General features: G+C 40.0%; 1 protein-coding gene across 4 annotated transcripts in view; it reads left to right on the plus strand.

The window, feature by feature from the left end:
- ZNF423 (zinc finger protein 423) overlaps nucleotides 1–20,894 on the plus strand; it is a 341,247-nt gene that overhangs the window by 61,972 nt on the left and 258,381 nt on the right. For all 4 annotated transcript variants that reach the window (XM_030581924.1, XM_030581926.1, XM_030581925.1 and 1 more), the window contains exon 2: nucleotides 14,615–14,674. In XM_030581924.1, the coding sequence (XP_030437784.1) occupies nucleotides 14,615–14,674 (60 nt within the window). The remainder of the gene's footprint in view (nucleotides 1–14,614; nucleotides 14,675–20,894) is intronic.

Below are 20,894 nucleotides of genomic sequence, written 5' to 3' on the forward strand. Positions count from 1 at the left end.
GCCACTCTGAAATATAAGGCTCCTTGTCCAGCCTGACCTGTCGTGTCAGACCCTAAATGAAACTATATGAGGAAATAGGCACTGATGCTCCCTGACCTGTTCAATTACCAGAACTAAGGACCTGGAATTGTCAGGTGAAACCCCAAGTATCTTATTTAAAAAATCCCTAATCCATAGGGTTAATTTTCCAATCCAAAAGTATTTTTTTCATTATGGTCAGATTTTTAAAAATCCTATGAAAAGGCCTCCTCCACAAATATGGAGTTTGTACATACATAAGTCCAATTCTAAGCATTGTGGTATTTAATTGTACATTCTGTATTAAATGTTGATTCTGAGAGCAAACAGAAATACTGAATGCATTTTATTATAACGTATATTTATACATAGTGGATTTTGGTGGGAAATGTGCCTCTCCAGTGGCGACTGTGAATTAGAAATACGAAGACTAAATATGAGCAGTGGGAATAAATGTGCTATGGCTTGTGATTCAGGCATGGAGTCTGTGTCATGGAGTATGATTAGCCTTTACAAATGGCCCATAGCCTTTCTCCTATTTTAGATGTGAGATTTTTCTTTGGAACGTCCCTTTTATCTTAACGTGGTTACATTAAGTTTCATTGTAGTATTTTAAGACCATGGCCCGTTAGCTGTGTGCAGATTTACAGTAGAAGTTTAAGCTAATGGATACTTATCAGGCAGGCTGTGTTTGGTGATCGTCCATCATTTGCTCATTAAACAGTGTGTCTAAGTGATTCTCATTTCCTCCCTGCCATGTCTGGAAAGGAGGAAACTAGGCACATTACGCTGGAATATTAATGTCTTGGAGGATTTAGTCACCCATAATTAGATCTTCTTTGCATAAACCTGCTAGTGCTACCTTATTTTGCTGTTTGTCTTTTCCTCCTTAATTGTCTTCACTTCTTTCTCTGTTTCTGTGTGTTTTCCTTGTTTTTCTCTAGAATTCAGTCTACATTTTTTTTTCATTCTTTCTTCCTTTTTTTCCTTGACCTAAAGAGCATAGCAGTCTGGGTATCCCACAGAAAGGCTGACTGTGCCAGCAAAAACCACACAGTCTGCCAAGCCCTGTTACTGACTTTGGAAAAAAGCAGCTAGAGAACTAATGTGAATTTAGGCTCTGAACTATCTAAATAAGCCATGTCAGTAAACCCTTTTGTCTTATTCTCTGGCCTTCTGGCCCATGAAAGGACAAACATATAATAGTCCTATTTAGGATAGAAAAAAATGCTGGCCAAAGGCCACCACTCACTGAATCCTGTATGGAGGTGAGGAGAACAAGAATGCTGCTCTGCTGGTCCACTCAGAAAGCTGAAAGCAATTGTGTTTAGAAAAAACTCAGAGGAGAACTTGTAGCTTTTCAAAAGTTCTGCATAGGATCATGTATGCTGGGACTTGAGCAAGGACTATACTGTCAACCAGCTAGATGGAATTTTGTTTCAAACACTGAAAGAAGACAATTTATGACTTGTATTGGATGGCAAAAATCACTGCAAACAAGCAAAATGTCTAGTAAGCTGAAACTTGCAGTTGGACATGACAGCAGTAGTGTGATACAGTAGTTGTTTCAGTGTGGATGAACTGGCTCAAATTACTGGTGGAAAGCATCCATGGTTGTCTAACCTGGAGTCTTTTCTACTTCCCTTAAATGTACCTGTTGAATCAATAGATGAGTTTACTTGTCTTTCCCTATAGACAAAAGTCCAGGTGAACTTGCTGAATAACCAGATGAATTTATAATGATTCTTATATGTGTGTTTCTCATTAAATTGCTAAATCCTCACAAAACTTCATCATTCACATTTGAATTTTCTTCCATGCACCTTTGAAAGAACTTTACACTGAGATGACAGCAAATATAGTCAAGCCCCCATTTGCTCCACTGTATGCGGAAGCTAGTTTTTGTGGCAAGGTCCCTGAATTCTGCAGCACTCCAGTGAAGCAGAATGGAACTCTCTAGCAGTTTCATTTAATTAAAACACACTGACTTTGGTTGTTTTGTTTTATGCTGTTCCCACCTTTTCCTCTTTAAATATTTTTGTCAGTTTTTGGTATTAACATCACAGAACTTTATCATAGAAGTTGTCAGGTGGGTCGATAAATATTCTGGCAGCTGGATGTGGGGCAGATAAGCTTTTGGAACCTTGAATAGGCACTGAAGGCAGCTCAAGATTAGCATGTTAGCTGGAGCTTTCTGTTAAAGTGATCATCAATGAAATAGTTAATAATGTTGCCCTTTATATTGTCATCCTTAGGTTTCTGAGTTAACCCGTTAAGATGAATGGGCTTGTTTACACCTATCAGAGCTACTGTTTCAGGCTCTCTGCAGACATCAGAGTATGTCTACATTGCAAAAAGGTGTTCTTAATTTAGGTCAATGGTCCCTAAACTGTGGGGTGTGCCCCCCCAGGGGGGCACGGAGGAATGTCTGGGGTGCCTCCCAGCCCCTGGTTGCAGCTGCCCCTGCTCTCAGCCATGGCCTGGCCCTTGTTCCCGGCCACAACTCACCCCTGGCCCCCACTCTCAGCCCCTGCTCTCTGCTGCCAGCCTCTGGTTGTGGCTCCGCTCCTGGGCTGCAGCCCCTGGCCTGGCTGCAACTCCACACCCAGCCCGCAGAGGGAGAGAGGTGCGGATGCATTCCATTACTGGTAAGTAGGGGCACAAGAGGAAAAGTTTGGGCACTGCTGATTTAGGGTTGCAAACCTGGGTTAGTTAACTCAGGTTAAAATAGCAGGGAAGACATGGCAACTCAGGTTTTAACTTGAGTTAGTAGCTGGAGCTAAAGCCTATAGGGGAGCCTGGGGTTGAACTCCAGCTGCTAACTCAAGTTAAAAGCCTTGTCTTCACTGCTGTTTTAACTTGTTGGGGACACCCTCTGCCCCTTTTTTTTTTCCATCAGTGTAGACATGCCAGAGAGACAATAGCGCATCCTTTTACACTTGGGTCATGTAGCTAAACTTTAAAGATTTTTAATCTGTTTTGTGCTCCTGCAAGGCTAGTTTGAAACTGTTTCCTTATGGCCCTGATCCTGCAAAATCCTGAACATCTTCATTTCTCTTTGACTTGAATGGAAATTGATGGTGCTCAGCCCCTGACGAGATCAAGACCAACGTAAGGTATTGTATCCTGAGGCTGCTCTGTCAGGCTGTTGGAGGATGAATGATGCTAGGATGAACATCTTTAGCCTTGTCTACACTACAGAGTTTTGTTGGGAAAAGTCAGCTTTCGTTGACAAAAGAGTGGAGGTATACACACTACACCGCTCCTTCTGCCAATAAAACTCTTCTCGACGAGAGACTTAACCCTGAGGATGAAGTTGTGAACAAGGAGGTCAAGCTGGAGGATGATGTGGAGCGTATGGCAGGGTTGTCTGGGGGTGCGGTGAGTCAAGACGTCCTTTCCACTCTGGAGGGGTCTAGCCAGACCCAGAGTCCATCTATGGCGAGCATCATGCAGGGGATGAGAGCCCTGGTAAGTGATCTTTCTGAATAGATGTTGCTCAGTTATATGAGGTAGAGTTGTCCTTTGCTTTGTAGAAGTGGGTGAAGGATAAAAATGTACCAGATTGGCTGTGTTTGTGTGTGCTTCACATTCCCCTGTGCAGCTAAGCAGTGCAACAGAACACTGCTAATGTGCACTGAGATTTCATGGAATCCTCCAGAGAGATCTCTAGGAAACTTTCTGGGAGGTGCTCACCAATCCTCTGCCAAAGGTTCCTTGGCAAAGCTGCTTTGTTCCTTCCCCCATTGTAGGAAACTTTCCTGTGGCAATTGGCAATCATTTATGCAGGGACAAAAGCGTCACACTAGCGAGCAACATAGGGACTTGGTTACCCTCAGGAATGAGATATCGGCTTTAATCACCTCCGCCTGTGGAAAATGGTGGCAGAATTTACAATATTTTCCCTAGTCACCTACAATGATTCCCTTAAAATACCATGAGATTCTTTGTCCCATCTTGAGCCTCTTTCCCCTCTCCCACCCCTGGGGCAAACTCATCATGTAGGGCATTTGCTGAGCTGCATGCTTGCCAAGGGAGAGTGAGAAACTGATTTATGTTTTTAAAAAAGATGCATTTTGCTGTAATGATTTGATGTATGCACTAAGAATCATGCTTCTGTTTGTTTGTTGTGCTTCTGCAGATGCGGCCTTCAGGGGAACCCCGTACACACCGGTGGAGCGCCTCCGCCAGATAAGGATGTGACCAAGGAGGAGCGAGGAGGCCATGTTTCGAGAAGTGCTTCAGTCCTCAGAGGCTGAAAAAAGAGAATGCAGGGCTTGGAGAGAGACTTCGAAAGAAAATTATAAAATAGATAGGCAGGACAGAAAGAAGAGCCAGGAGCGGATGATAAAAGTGGTGGAGGAACAAATGGAGATGTTGATGTCCCTAATCCCGCTACAGGCTGAATTCATGTGTGCGCAACACCCTCCCACCCCTGCAGCTGATACAGAACTGCTTTCTGTGCCCTCTTCAAACTCCTCCCACATTCATTGTAACTTCCTGGCCTATCTTGGTACCTTGTTCACTTCACCCCTTTGGACTTACACACAGCCATAAGAACCTACACTTCCCTTCTTTGTTCTCTCCCTTCCCACCAAGCCTATTATCTGTGTTGTTAGTTTGTATTTAATAAAAACTTTCTGAAAGATAACCAATCTTTATCTGTCTCCTATACGTGGTGGTTACTGCTGGAATTAATACACAGTGGCAATTTGATCATTTGCTGAGTACAAACCATGGTCAGGAATCATCAAAATTTTCATGCAAGGCAGCAAGTTAACAAAGCAAGGCAGAGTGCTCTATAGAAAGACACATTACTGGAGCTCATTGTCAAAATGGTGCCTCAAAGCCTTCAGGATTCAAGTAGCCCCCATTGTGCTCCTGTAATAGCCTGGTATCTGGCGGCTCAAAATCAGCTGCCAGGCGATCTGCCTCTGCGCTCCACAGTGGGAGAAACCTCTCACCCTTAGTCTCACAAATGTTATGGAGTGCATAGCAGGCTGCTATGACCATGGGAATATTTTCCTCTTTTATGTCTAACCTGCTATAAAGGCAGTGTCAGTGAGCCTTTAATCTGCCAAAGGCACATTCTGCAGTCATTCTGCACCTGGTTAGCCTATTGTTGAAGCACTCCTTGCTGCTGTTCAGGTTTCCTGTGTAAGGCTTATGAGTCATGGGAGTAAGGGTTATGCTGGGTCTCCCAGGACCACTGTGAGCATAGCTACCCACAGTGCACTGCTCTCTCTCTCAGTGCAAGAGCACCAACTATGGATGCTCTCTGGTAAATAGAAGCAGCATTGCGTGGGCATGCACAGGCGATGTATTTATACCGGTTTTTGATTGTTGGCGTAACTTGCATTGACAAAACTCTGTAGTGTAGACAAGGCCTCTGTGGTTGTTCATTGGTTTGGAGGCTTATAATTTCATATGATCCCTTTTTAAAGGCAGGAAGGAAAACTTTGAGACAGGGATTGTGGATAGATGGGAGACGATATGAAGGATAAAGGCATTGAAAGGATATGTATCTGAGGCTGGAAGGCCATAAACAAGTGTAAAAAGTCTATGAGAACTGATGTTTCAGGGAAGGGGCAATCACTGAGCTCTAGCTTAAAAGTATCTATGTTTAGGTCTGGGAAAATATGTATTTATTGTATGATTTGATTAATAATAAAGGTTCTTATTACAAAACGTATCCAGAGGGAAATATGAGAGTTTGGATGCACACACTGTAGCTAATATACAGACAATATTGATACAACTTGTAGTAGTTTGTGAGAAAGAAACCCATCCTATTTAGAATAACATAATCCAACACCCAACCAACTAAAACCCAACATGGCATTTTCTGTATTTAGACCATTTTATCATCTTCTTCAGAGAGGTTACCCCAGTGTAACAAAATGGTGAGAGTACACCACAGGAACGGTCCAAAACACAATGGCTCTGATTCAGGAAAGTAACCTGATTCCCTATTTAGACAGGGCACTGAAGTTAAATATGTGCTTAGTGCTTTTCCAAATTGGGGCCAAAAATATTATGCCATTGTTTTTGACTTTTAGGATAGAACATGGTAGCATTTTTATTCTAGGGCAAATATTAGTACAATCCTATCATGTCAATAGTTCCCTTTACCCCTTGAAGACTATGTAATAGGATAAGTAGTATGCACATACAGCCTGAGTTGTTAAGGGGCTGTTGCTCATTTGTAAGGTTTGATTGCATCTAGAAATCAACATTTAGCTCAGAAGTGCTTTAGTTTGATAAGGTTAACTTATTTCCTGGGAGTGATCAAGTGTTAAATAAGCATTGTGACTATGAATGGAGTTCAGGTAATGGCACACCCATAAATAGATTTTCAGATTCACGGAGGAATGAATGCTGAATTCTTTCTGAAGTTTTTTTGAGCACAGAGGACCAAAACCTTTTAGTCTCCAGCACCAGTGACCTAGCAATTAAATAAATATCCTCTGAGAACATCTAAGATAAGCTGGCAAAATGTAAACATTTGGATTTGTGTAATACTGTTTAATGAATGGAGTATCTGCTCACAGTTCCCTACTGCATCTAAGCTGTGCTTGGTTGTAGTGAAGAGTGGTGACCAGAGGGATCTGGTTGTGACTCCCTGATTCAGGGCTTCCTCCTCTTCTCATAAATTAGAGCAGAAAGGCATCTTGTTCTAATGCTGCTGGCATTGCTGGTCTAAGGTCCCTTCTGCCAGTGGAGAACTGGGTATAACAGTAGAATCCACCTCTGCCACACCACCAACATTTTTCTTCAGCAAGCCTATTCCTACCTACTCCCTCTTCTTTTTTTATGTCAGCATGAGATGGCAACTGGTGTATGAAGGTGCAATGCAACTCTGGCATCTCTATGCCAGCAGACATTCCCTCTGCACATCGGGAATTCTCAACTTATACAGCACAAAGTGACCTTGAACAGGAGAATCTGGCCCTTTGAGTCTATCACAAGAAGATTTTCTGTATGTGCTAGCCCAAGAATGTTTTCAAAGCTCTTTGCATGGAAACTAATTCTAAGATATTTTATTTCTAGAGGATTTCAACTTCAGAGTTGATTCCCAGACAAACGTCATTAAAAGGATACTGTCAGTTTAGAAACTGTGAAAGTTCTTTATGACCATAGTTACTAGTAGCACCAAGATTACTATAATTGAAGAATTAGAATAACAGAGTGGTGCCTCTCTGTCATCTTTCCCAGTTTGTTTACTTCATGCACTGGATGATAGTTTGGGTACGCAGTTTGTTTCCCTTTTTCATCTGTACGGTCAATCAGTCAGTTTATCTCCACTGTTGTTAATGTGGCACATTCACACAGCAACAGGGGAGAGGGAAACTTTTTAACAACAAACAAAAATAAAGGTAAGGCCACAAAACTGATAAAGGAACTGAGAGAACTTTCAAACTACTTCTAACTCCTTTTTTTAAATTGACTATGAACTCAACCTGAGATCTGAATATTGACATAATCACCAATAATATACTGTACTTTGAACTTGACTGACACTTTTGTTGATAGTGCATGAAGCAGAATACAATCCAGGATGTTGTTCTCTAGCAATATTAGCTCTACATTACTAATAGGAGTGAAAATTTATTTTTAAGACATTTCAAAACAATGACTCAGAGAGCAGATATAGTATGAACTTTTTACATAGCCCTTGTTTCTTGCTACAAACATAACTGAATGCACAAACACCTTTCATAGTTTGGAGAAAAGTGGGGGAAAGGAGGGTATTTGTAACTGACAAGAATGATTGGAATTTATTGTAGACATAGCCAAGATTCTAAAATTTTTCAGTCCAGTGTGAAACGCCTCAAAGGGCACTATTTTTTATGAAGTGTTGAGCATTGCTCTCAAGAAAACAGGTCCTTTTAAGGTGTCTCAGTTTGAGGTCAAATCACTAGTTGCTTTTTAAAATCTTGGCTTGCATCCTTAAACTTCACCTCTCTTTTCTTGAATATTTCCATGCTGTTCTTCCGAAAGAGAATGTTTCAAGTACTTATGCGTTTTTCTATCAGGTCTCAGTCTCAGGGCAAAGGTGCTGACTCCGTGGGTGCTCAGGGGCTGGGGTAGGGGCAGGAAGAGGCGAGGTGGGAGCTGGGGGAAGGGGTGGAATAGGGGTGGGGCCTGGGTTGGAGCAGGAGTCAAGCACCCCCCAGGAAATCACAAAGTCATCACCTCTGTCTCAGTGGTTTAGCAGTATCTCTGTCCTGCTGTTGCTGCACAATACTAGTGTACGTTTCTGTGTTTGCATCATCAAAGTGATTAAATAGCACCTATGGAAGGGTCTAATCCTTGATTTTGGTTAATTATGATTTTGTCCCTTGTTTCTCAGAAAACATTTATTCTTCTTTGAATGAGGGTCCCTATTGTATTCCAGTGAGGGTTATGCATGCATGCTATGTGCCCAGAGTCAGAGAATTTGAAAGTGGTATCTGTTGCTCCTTGCTTGAGCCCTGGCTCGCCTTGTGCTTTTGTCAGAGAAAGGGTGGGGCAGGCCGACTGCATCCGCAGTTCCTTCTCACTGCCGGGTGGTCTGGGTCGGAACTTTCAGTCTCCTTGTCACTGATGTACTTTGAAATAAGACAGTGTACATAGTCTGCCAGTTTTTAGACTAGTTTTACCAGTTTATTTTACTTTTATTGTAGTTTTAGTACTTGGTCTAGATAGATTTGGGTTTTTTGTTTTGTTTTGTTTGTTTTCTTCGCCAATCCCTCCCTCCTCCCCTGTACTGGCATGCGGGTATTGGACTATGCCCCAGACTCCGGGCTTCAAACTCTGTGCCTCTTGCCTGTGTTCCTTCTTGGTCAGCGACGAACACCAACACTGTCTGTTCTGCTTGGGAGAAGCTCCCTTGTGTCCAGGTGCAGTATTTGCCTATCCTTCCCTTCTGTCTCCGGAAACGCCTCATGGAGCTGGCCTCGAGACCTCACTTGGACCCAGGCCAGGGAACCCCCACATACATTGGACTGAATCAGTGAGGAGCATGTCTCCCGCTACTATGTCCAAATCCGGTGCTGTTGGAACCACCCTCACAGACTCCATAGCGGGGCCTAGTCATGAGGTAAGGAAGCATACCCATAAGCATGGGACTAAGTCTTCCTCAAAATCGAAGAAAGTGAACACTCCTTCCATGAGTTCGAGACGTGGTGACAGATCACGTGCTAAGTCCCAGAGACATGAAAGAAGTCACACAAGCAATGGAATCTGGTGGTTCTGAGCACTGCTCCATTGGTATTATTATCACTGGCATCCCAAAATATGTGGGATCGTCCTGTTTCAGGAAAGTCCACGGCGCCAGCACTGATACCAAGGAGGAGAGGGTGCCTCTTACAGCAGGGCGATCTGGAGCCAGAGCCGCGTCCCAAGATGTGTTTGCTGTGCCAAACCCAGAGTCAGCCATCTATCTGACCCCTCCACTTCTAGAGAGAGAATTTCTCTACCACAGGATATGCCTGAGGTATGGGATCCCTCACCATCCGCTATGATAATTTATGCCCTTCCACAGTCTCTAGTGGTACTGCCTTTGGAACATGAGTCAATCTTTTCCTTCTCCGATGAATCAGAACAGGGAGAAGAACAGACCATGTCTGATCACCACTATGCACCTTCATGGAGACTGCCACATCCGTGGCAGCATCTACTGCCTCAACCATCTCTGAGCCATTGGTACCCCATGGCATGCAGACACTACAACCTCCCTGGGATCCAGCCTATTGGCCATACAGGAGAATCTTGTCCCTATACCTCCCCCTTCTTGGAGCCAGCCCAGTCCGCAAGGAAATCTTCACCTGCCCCCCTTTAGGGATCCTTCCAGCAGGTGTTCGGTCCTATAGTAGAGGAAGAATCCCTTAGTCTCATCCTGACAGTGCCTCCACAACCAGCTAGATTTCCCTCCTTATCTTTGGATGAAGTGATAGAACAGGGTTCTACTCAGCTTATTTACTGATACCCACGAAAACAGGCACATGGAGACCAATCCTCGATCTTCGGCTTCTTTCACAAGCTCAAGTTTCATACGGTCATGCTGGCAGTGATTATCCTGTCGACAGAGAAAGGCATGTGGTTTATGGCTCTCAATATGAAGGATGCTTACTTTCACATGGATATCCATGGAACGCACTGACATTTCCTCAGATTAACAATGAGCACCAGCTATTTCCAGTACAGATTGCTCTGTGCTCATCTTTGGAATAGTCGCTGCTCCCCAGGTCTTCACCAGGTGTTTTCCATCGTAGCAGCTTATGTCAGATATTATGGTGTCCTTGTGTTTTCTTGTCTCAACAATTGACCTCTAACTGTGCTGTCCAGGCAAGAAGCCCATGCATCAACCTCCATGTTGCTCAACCTTCTTTTGTCGCTCAGAGTCCGCGTTGAAATCTATCCTAGACCCCCCATAGTCTCTGGACTTCATAAGGACTACCATCAGTTTGGACATGGCATGAGCCTATTTAGCAACAGACTGGTTTTAGGCATTAGTTTTGGCATAATTCATTTATCATTTGTGACAACCTTTAATCTTTAAACCAATCAGCCAGCTGCACGACAGAGTTGGGTGGATCTTTCTGGTACAGGATATATACAATAAATAGGCTTTCAATGCCACCTTTTTTTTGGTTAAGAATGGTCTCCATTGATCCGTATATTACTATCATATCTTGAAGGTGGTCCCGTTAGATTCTATTCCCTTCTGCTGCACCTATTACTATTATTGTTTTAAATAAACCAGTCTCCACAAGGGGAAAACAGAGATAAAAAGGTGTAATTTATTTACAAAGTCTAACACTACTGCTATAAACAAATATACAAAATAGAAATTGAACCACGCTTCAAATAATGTCAGAAAATAATAAAAGAGATAACACGTAAGGACAGACAGGGAAAGCAAACTAAAGTTTGGACAAAGCCTCTACACAGCCCTTCCTTAACCAACACAGGGAACTTCTAACATATGCATCCTGTCCTTCCAAATGAAATCAATAGGGGACTCATGCACCAGAGGGCAGAATTTAGCCCTTAATGGTCAAGTATTAAAAGTATTTTTTGTTTCAGGTAATGCTGTCCTGTCAACTTTTTTAATGCTTGGATATTTACTGTCTCAGCAGACATTCCCCCCTACCCCCTTGCACACTTCAAATACATGTGCTTATATAACAATTTATGTCCAATGATTTAGAAATGTAAATGAGAAAAGCCTCACAACACCTCTGTGAGGTATTATCCCCTTTCCATAGCGAGATATGTTCTGGTTAGATAACTTAAGGTTACACTAGAAGTCTGTAACAGAGCTGGAAAATTAACCCAGATTTTTTGACTCCTAGTTCTGCACTTCAGTTGTGAGGCCATCCTTCCTTCCCTACTTGCCAAAGTGCACAGGACAGGAAATTAATGGAACAGATAGATAGTTACATAGCTGTGGCTTGTTAATCATATTGGTGTGCAGACTGAATATTTTTATGTTAAATGCTTTCCTTATATCATTGATTCTTGTCCTTTGTTTGACATCCCTTGGTGCCTGATGTCTAATTTAAGGTCTGGTCTTGCAAACAGTTGGGCACATGAGTAACCTGAGTGTTTGCAGGCCCCTCTTAGGTCCCTTGTCCAAAGAGATTAGTCTGTCATTCTAATTGTCCCTTAGGCCCCACACATTGTTATGGTGCTGTAGAATAATAATGATTTCTGTAGTAAGAATCTCATTTCAGGGTAGTACAAGACTAACCATGCCAGCCTTTTTGTACCACTTGCTACCTTATGTGCTCCTGCTTCCACAGCAAGCACCCATCTCAGACAGTATGAAGTGATCTGGCTTCTTTTTTTCCTATCACCCCTGCCAGTTACCTTATTGTTGAAGAGACCAATTTGAAGTCCTGTTCTGCTGGATAAAGAAAACCTGTTCAGTTGCACAGTAGTCAGACGTAACAATAGCTCTTAGAGGGGGTTTGCTATTACTTTTTCTCATCTTTGATCCTGCAAAGATAGTGTGTTTATTAAAATAAAAAAGAGAGAGAGAGAGAAGTGGAAGAAAAAAGGAAAAGAAAGAAAATGAAAAAGAGAGAGAAAAAAATTAGTGAGGTGAGCAACAACAGCTAAAATGCATTTATGTCTAAACTAGTGAGGCAATCGACTCCCTTGCTGCATGAAAATGTTAGATGAGGTGATATGTTTGCATGAGTGTGTGGAGAAGAAGCTGAAAGCATAACAATAATACTCATTTAATTTAAGTGTTGTCATCTTCTTTTAAATATAAAAATGTTGTGTTCTCCCTCCCTCATCCACTCAGCAGAGCAAAACAAATTAATGCCAGTAGAGGCATTCATTTAACCTTTTAAGCATTTAACCTTTGGCCTCATTTAAGGGATTCCTAAAAGTGTAGTGGTGTTGTACTGTTGAAATCAAGTGACCTACAGCTCAAGGACTGTAGCAGTCTCTTGTGTTTAGCCAAAATGTGAGTTAGTCCGTAGTTAAAATTACAGATGACTAACAGTGGTTCCATATATATCTTATTTAGCTGTTATTGAAGTTAAGGCCTTGCCATATTTTTAGCAGATTTAGTAAGTTTTATTCTCTTATCTGTTAGAAAAGTGATTTTTTTAATTTCCATAATAAAATAAAAACATTCTGCTTATCCTTTTTGAATAAGACATGCAATATAAAGTTAGCTTAATTGACATGTTGGTGGAAAAAATATCTTCTCCCAAAGTACATGTAATTTTATTATTGAAACATACCTGTTGTAAGAGCGGAAGCAATATTTAGCCTCATTATGTCCGGAATTTTCATTTTGCATTTTAGTAATTGCCACAAAAATGAAACAAGATGGTGCTCTCAGAGATACAAAATGGTGGGTGAAATTTTTACTAGAGCAAATGTTTGGCCCAATCCTACTTGTGTCAAAATAAATGGGAGTTTTATTGATTTTCACATTTTATACTTTGTTTTCCATCATTCCAAATATAATATTTTGTGAAATGTGCTTTTGTGTTCATGTAGGTTTGTTTAAAAGACTACAGCTAATTTTAAAGGATCATCAGCATCAACTGAAGTGGCCAATCTTGTTGAAGTAATAACATTATACAACAGCACTACTGTAGTTGTAGCCTTCTATGGAATGTACATTTGTTGTGCGATCTGCACATCAGATTACAGTGCATCAACATTTTTTTTATATTACCCATTTAGTTATTTTGTCCATTCCCAATTTCTTTTTAAAACCATCCACATCAACTTGGTAGAACTGCATCAAAGATATTAGAGCCTGCTGGAAAAAAAATGAGGCTTCCAGGTAATAAAAATTTTAAAATCTAATAATTGGAGATATACCAATCTCCTAGAACTGGATGGTCAGTGAGTCCAGCCCCCTGCCTTCACTAGCAGGACCAAGTACTGATTTATGCCCCAGATCCTTAAGTGACCCCCTCGAGGATTGAACTCACAACCCTGGGTTTAACATGCTAATGCTCAAATCACTGAGCTATGCCTCCCCTCTAAAGGCCATAAACCTAGCTCTAAGGTCTGGGTATACAACCACCAGTGTGGTCAATGGGAGCTAGGTTATGTGAGTTTAGAGTGGTACATTGATTTCAGCTGCAGGATCCTGTCGAAGTCCATTTTTTAGATGAAGTCAAGTGTGGATAAGGGGGGTGGGTAGTAGTGTTGAGTGTACAGTAAAATGGTGTATGTCCGAGGATAAAGGTCCAATATCCAAACTATATTTATGAGGGAGAAATAAGGACACTGGTGTATATGTTTATAAAGGGGGATGTTAACAATCTCTGCACCTCTGACTTTCAAATGCACACAATTTGACAATCGTAAAACTGCTGTTGTCTGAAGTGGGAGTAGAATTGGGCTCCTAGTTGGCAGCTAGTCTCTTGGCTGTTTCTAAGGGGCACAAGGTTGGCTAAACAAAATTTGAATGGCTAAAGATAAAATGTTGTGTTTACTTCTTTCCCAAGTGCTAGATAAGTGTTTGATTCTGCAAGGTACTTAGCATCTTACCCCCATTGTCTTTACATGATCAGGCCTTAAGTTACAATATCAATATTCAAAGAAAAAGTGCCTATGTGACTTCAGTATTACAAAATGTATCTGTACCTAATGTATAGTGTTTTGGATACCAAACTTTTAAAAACATCATACATTTTGTAGTTCTTCATATTGTTTAATTACATCAGTCAATATTGTTTTCATAGAACATATCTTTGGTGTGATATGTTAGTGACATTTTCAAAACAGTCTCTTTGCAGCCACAATTTTGCAGTTTTTGTGTGCACCAACCCCCTAAATCTGCACATCCACAATGCACTGTGGTTGTTAAACCTCACTCATGTTTGCATGTGTAAATTTGGTTAATTGTACATGGGGGAAAATATATTCAGGCACAAATTTAGTAGCCAAGTTGAAAATGTTTGGACAGAAACTTTACTAAATTACCACCCTAAAATTATTTTATGGAAAATAAACTTTTCTTCACTGGGGCAGAAATCTGTTTTAACACTTTAATAGTATATGGGACTTTAATTATCTTGTGCTTCCCATTTTGTGTAGAAATTACAAACTGTATTTTGTTCTCTTTCAGTCGAAGAGGGTGAATCTTCAGATTTTGCTTTGAACTGGGACTCATCAGTGACTCAATCAGGTAAATGTTCTAGGTTTTTCTAATTGCAAAGGCTGCCAGAAAGCAGCCAGGCATTTTACAGAAACTGTATTTTGTGTCACATTCCTGTCTCAAATCCAAGACTACCCACTGCAACACAATTTTTATATCAGTTCCATATGGTCAATAAAATCTATTACGTACAGAGACTAATATACTCTTATCCTCAAGAGAGCCATTCTTTCTTCTTGTGGGCACATAGAAATGGGTTGTGATTTCTCCAGTATAACTGCTTTGAAGTTTTCTGCAATGGCACTGTTGCACATTCATTCCAATCTGATTACATAAAAACTACTCTAATAGGAATTTTAAACTTCAATCTCAGTTGGAATGTGTGTATTGCTCTTCTTGGAAGAAATTACAAAACATTCTTAGACCAGGTAAACATAAGTTTTTGGAAAGATCTAATATATTTACCAATGTTTGTGTGAACCTGATATGTGTCCAGAACCTGTTAACCTATATTACATTGAACATTTGAATAAAAAGGGGATCAGAAGGTAAAGTAGATTAAGCAAGTTAGGATGTCAGATTAGTCTAGATGTATGGTTGGTGGCAAGTTATTTACTCAGTCTGATGTACGTAATGCTATTTTGATTTGGAGTACATATTTTGCCTGTGTAATATCTATTCTCAGAACACAAATTTGTATATAATTTATTTTCATTTTAAGGTGATAAAATGGTTACCATTTACTCTACTTCAATACTGTCTTAATATAGAAACATATTATGGTATTATAGCAGTGGTAGACCACAAGAATTCACAATCTAAATAGATGCTAAACAGTAATATGAAAATAAACAATGGTAGTAAATCCCCATTCAGTGTGGATATTATAAGAATCACTGGGAATCAAGTTCACGAGAGATTTTTCTCACCATAGTTGGTATTTGGCAGGTCTTTAAGACAAATTTGTCTTTGCCACGGTACTTGTGGCATTCCATTTTGTACAAAACATAGTGTACATAGTGTACATCTTCTCCACTATGGCTGCTTTGAACGATTTGTATTTTCACTGTTCTTTGATAGCAAATATTCTTGCTGCTGAAAACCCCTGACTGTGATGCAGAAGGCCCCTTTGTGCCTGGAGCTAACAGTGCATGAAAAGAGCACTCTCAGTCTTTCTTGCTTGACCTTAGTCTCAAACAGCAGTGGAGCGGAGTAACCAATGTTATCTATCAAAAATCCTGAATTATATTAAATATAACACAAGGCTGAGGCACAAAAAATATATCTATACACATCACTAGAATGGAGTGCATTTGGGTTTTCTGGGTGAGGTTAGTGAATATATTGAAGATATTAGAAGAGCTTGTGAAAGAGTGTTCACAAATTAGCTGCTTCTGTTCCTATTTTCTCACAGAGCTGAGATAATGGGCAACAGGGTATCCTGTTACTAGTTGAAAATACGAGTAATTCTAACTCTAGACCCTTGGAATGATATATTACTATTGTGTTGTGATCTGCTTTACATCTAATTTAAGGAAATGCATGTCGACACACTTCGTAGAGGTGAATTTTAATCTTATAAATCTTTATATTGGATAAGGTACAAAACATGAGGTATGAGGCTGCAGACTGAAATAAGGCTGAAGAGTTATACAGAAAAAACATTAAGAAACCATAATATATAGTGGTGTAATACTGTGGAGTTACTCACTGTTGTGTGGTGTGCCTCCAAAGCTATATTCAGTAACTGAAACCAGTCCCTTAGTCCCAGTGTGCAAGACTTTCGTTATGTTCTTTTGTGATCTTCCTGTTTGCATTAACTCTAGTAGTGTGATGCAGAACTTCAATAAAGGGGGAAAAACATGCTTCAGCTTCTCATTTCATGCCCCTACCTTCTCCAGCCCAAATAAACAATATACCTTTTCCCCATGAAAACACCAAAAACTGGACTTGTTAAGGGTGAACCATTTGCTAAATGTTTTAAATTAACATATTCCTCACTCTTCTTCTCAGGTGTTATTGCGCATCTCTGTGTGGATGCGAACAGATCCACTGTGACTTCTGAGGAATTATCTTCTGGCTTGTGTGCACAAATGCTGTCTTTCTCTGAGCTAATGAAGCTTCTTAGGCCAGGTCTGTAGTAGTAACTTTAGCTACTACAGCAATGTTGGTTAGATGTGTGACCTTTTCTTCTTTTTTTTACAGAATTTCTGTACCAGCAAAAGCTCAGTTAGACCATTCACTTGCCTTAACAATGCCTTTGCTGATATAGCTTACTTTGCTCTCCGAACCAGTATAAGCTAAAACAGCACTTTTTTGCTGGTATAAGCTGTGTCTGCACTAGGAGGGTATACTTGTACTGACACATTTGTAGTGCAGACCTGGCCTTATTTAGTTGCATAGCAGGACACTTACATTGCAAGCCTTAAACTAAGTTCTGTTTCTAATGATGGCTTCCCTATACAACACTAAAGTATATTTTTGCCTGAGCAGAAACAACCCAGCCTCTCTTGGTTAGATTTGCATAGAAAATGGATTTTTTTAAAATAAATCTTAATTTGTAAAAAAAAAAAAAAAAAAAGGTTAATTTTATTGAAATCCTAGGGTTCAAGAGGCATTTTCAAAGCAATAGCTAGTCAACTAGAATTTTTTCGGTTCTTCCAAAAAATTAATTTCCAAACATAGTTTATTGCAGAGTATAATCAGTTATCTGAACCGCAGTTAACAAAATCTCTGTCATGCCAATGCTGAATATGTCCCCTGAGGTGTGACTGAAGCTCTAGTTGTACACAGTATTTAAACTGTGCTAAAGCAGACTCCTTGTTCAGCTGAGAGCTGCAGAGTTTACAAGCTCCAGTCCTGTGTCATTATCATCTCTGCAAGGCAGGAAATGCAGAGCCAGTGAACTTTCCACAACTGTAAGAGCTAGCTGAGTAGGTCTGAAAGCATGTGATTGTTGACTTCAGTGTTTGCTGGACTGGCTCTCCTGATTATTGTATTTTGTAAAATAGAAGTATTTTGGAAGGATGGAAATAGAACCTTGCTGAGATTTGTAGCTTTCAAAGTACCACAAATGCTAGAACTTTGTTAATGTGGCTACTTCAGTTTTTCAAAAAATAGCACTTCACTGTCAAAGTTGCAATGAGGTTCTGAACAATGGAGGATGCTTACAAATCATTGATTTGCAAGCGATATTTAATGCAACATGAGGAGATTTATCAATGTGCATGTTGTCAATGGAATTCATGTGGCCATGTTTTTATGAAATACATAGATTATTTACTGCAAGGATTTTGTCTTTTTATTTCAGTTGGTTGTTTTTTCTTTATGTAAAATTTTACCTTCTACCTAGACTGGTGATTAAAAGCTCTTCTCCCAATTATCTGTCTAGCTGAAAGGTTTTACAGAATTCCAAGCCTTCTTATTATTAGGGAGTCAGTTCAGCTTCTTTAAACGTGACTTGAACTAGTTTTGTAAATGACAGTTTTCTATCATAATTTAAGCTGTGTGTATTAATTTGGAGAATCAATAGAACACATTTATAAGTAAGTTAATTTACTATATTTTTATGATTCCAGCGTATAATATCAGTGTTTATTTTTAGGCACTTTTAAGATTTTGATTTGTTTATTTATTTTCAATTTTGCAAAATCATGGACTTCAAGCATTTTTTTTCAAATTTTTATGGATTAAAATTTTCACAGTTGTGGGAAATTATTGGGAGTGTTGACAATTATTTAATAATAGTAGACACTGAGATTCAAAAAGTTAAAGCTTTATAACCATTAAAACACAAATTGTCAAGATCACATCTTAAAGTATACAAAATAAAACATCCTTAAATCAAACTCTAACAAATTCTTAAGCCACATTTTTCTTTCTTCATCTCTCTGTACATTTCAGTTATTGTAGATGGAAATATTCTTCGTCAGTTTGGGTGTGTACTGTGAAATTGATGTTTACTGTTATTTACTGATAAAAATCTAATTCTTCTTAACCTAATTATAAGAGAGAGGTTGCTTTGATTATATGAAAAAATAATCTCTTGGTATTAGTCTGTGATCTAGCAAAGGGTATATGTAAGTTTACCGGTTCTTCAATTTTGTATACTTGCTTTTGAACTTAAATTTAAAGAACAAGAATCTTTTTTTCTTTCTGAATCTTAGGGACTTAGTTAGCAGATCAGTAATGTTTTATTGTTTAATAGACAGTTATGTGTTATGTCCCAGAGGACAAGAGAGGTAGAATGCTCATTCACTCTGCTTCTCTCTGTTAACAGTGACTGCCACACTTGCAAGCTTGCACTGCTGCCCCCACATCTAACACAGAAAACATTTCAGATATAGGGTAGGTTGGGCAGGGTTTCCAGTGGGAGGACAGAGAAGCATCAAGAGCCCTGGTTTGCCAAAGGGTTTTCTGTTTCTTCTAAGTGAAGAGGAAAATAAGATTTAATATTTGTCTGGATAGCCCATTGCTTTGCAGTCCTGTATTACTGTTGTAATACATCACTGGAGCATTATCTAGAGGAGCAACAAGGGACATTTTAAAGAAGTAAAAAGTCTTACCAAATATATAGAGAATCTAAGGCATTTTTAAAGAGGTATAAAAAGCATTTTTATATGGGGTTTGCTTGGGAATTTCTCATTAGTTAGGCTGGGAGGCCTTGGGGGAGCCAGGCTTAGTTGTCTGGGGCGACCAGAGTAAGATTCTGTGTTCTTCCCAGGAACTCAGTGAACTAGAAGGCTTGCACTTTTTGTCAGTTCCTGAGATACATGTAACTCCAGACTGCCTTTTTGCTACTTAAACACAAAAGTAGGGTTAAATAACCTTTGGGTTGTGACACAAACTGAGAAGTTGGGGAAACACAAAATGATGTTCCAGTAGCACAAATAAGGGATGGGATGTCAGCTGAACTATTACACTTGGAAATTAGTGGTGTGTGTAGGGGGTCATTCTAATACAGTGTTCATTGGTGTGTAATAGATACATTTACAGAAGTGTCCTTTCAGAATTTGTTTGCTTTAGGACAGTGTGCCATCAGTGCCAATAAAAAAGTCAAAATGTTAAAAATACTGTGTCGTAAACCAGTCATGCTGGAATAAACCCCTTGAAATGAAATAGTGTGACTGGCAGGGATGGCACTAGGCAGTTATTACATTAATTTCTAAATAGGGTGACCAGACAGCAAATGTGAAAAATCAGGACAGGGGGTGAGGGGTAATAGGCGTGTCTATAAGAAAAAGACCCCAAAATCAGGACTGTCCCTATAAAATCGGGACATCTGGTCACCCTATTTCTAAAGCACTCATTGCTGTATTCACTGGGTGTTGGCCTGTGTAGGTGCTGTAGTTCGGCACATACATTAAGCTTTATACTGTTTTCAACGTATGTATCCATTATTGTGTCTCTCTTGTGTCTTCCTTCTTCCTTCCCAAATCCTCTCAAATCACACTGCTTGTTCAGTCTCTTTGCGCTCAAGTTTCAAGCAGGCATGTTTTTCTCTCCACATCTACATGCAGGATTTGGGGGTTCTAGTCTCCCCTTATTTCATCAGATGAGGTACTCTTCTCTATCAGTTTCTGAGCTGTTGATGGTTCAGAACCTGTAGGTTTTCAGGCTATTCTGCTGCAGTGGTCACTGGTTAGGGAATTGAAGAAGAGGTGGCAATGGGAAGATGAAAAAGGAGAAGAGGATAGCACGGAGGATGTGTTTGTGCTGCTTCCTCTGCTGTATTGGCCTTGGCAGATGCTCTTGTACCATCTAGTCCCATGGCTAGGCATAAAGAAGGCACATGAACTCTGAAATGAACTATGTGTATTTATGTATATGGCATCTTTTATATGATATACCTCTGAAAGTGGTTTATAAAGGAAGTTCTCACAGAGCTGTCACTGTGTCAGAGCATGCACTGCAATAGTAGTGGTTAGAGTGCTCCACGTGGAGAGCCAGTTGACCTATTATAATAATGGAAGAAGAAAGCTTTTTGGACCCCCTGCTCCCTCTGTCCTTGTACTGTGTCTATAGTTCTGCTGGCAGTCACTCAACACAAGGATTTGGTGCTGTGCCAGCACTAGGGATCTCCCACAGGCTGGTTTTGTACACTATGCTACTTTCTTTTTTAATTGCCTTTTTAAAAAGTTTTTCTGTTGGAAAAAAAGGTAAAATTAGCAGATTTTGTTTTGAGAGACTAACCCCAAAATACACTTCTTTTTTCCTCCTGTATCCTTATGCAGTGCCTCCCAAATATTTT

Source organism: Gopherus evgoodei, chromosome 12 (assembly GCF_007399415.2).
Source record: "Gopherus evgoodei ecotype Sinaloan lineage chromosome 12, rGopEvg1_v1.p, whole genome shotgun sequence".
Taxonomy (NCBI): Eukaryota; Metazoa; Chordata; order Testudines; family Testudinidae; genus Gopherus; species Gopherus evgoodei.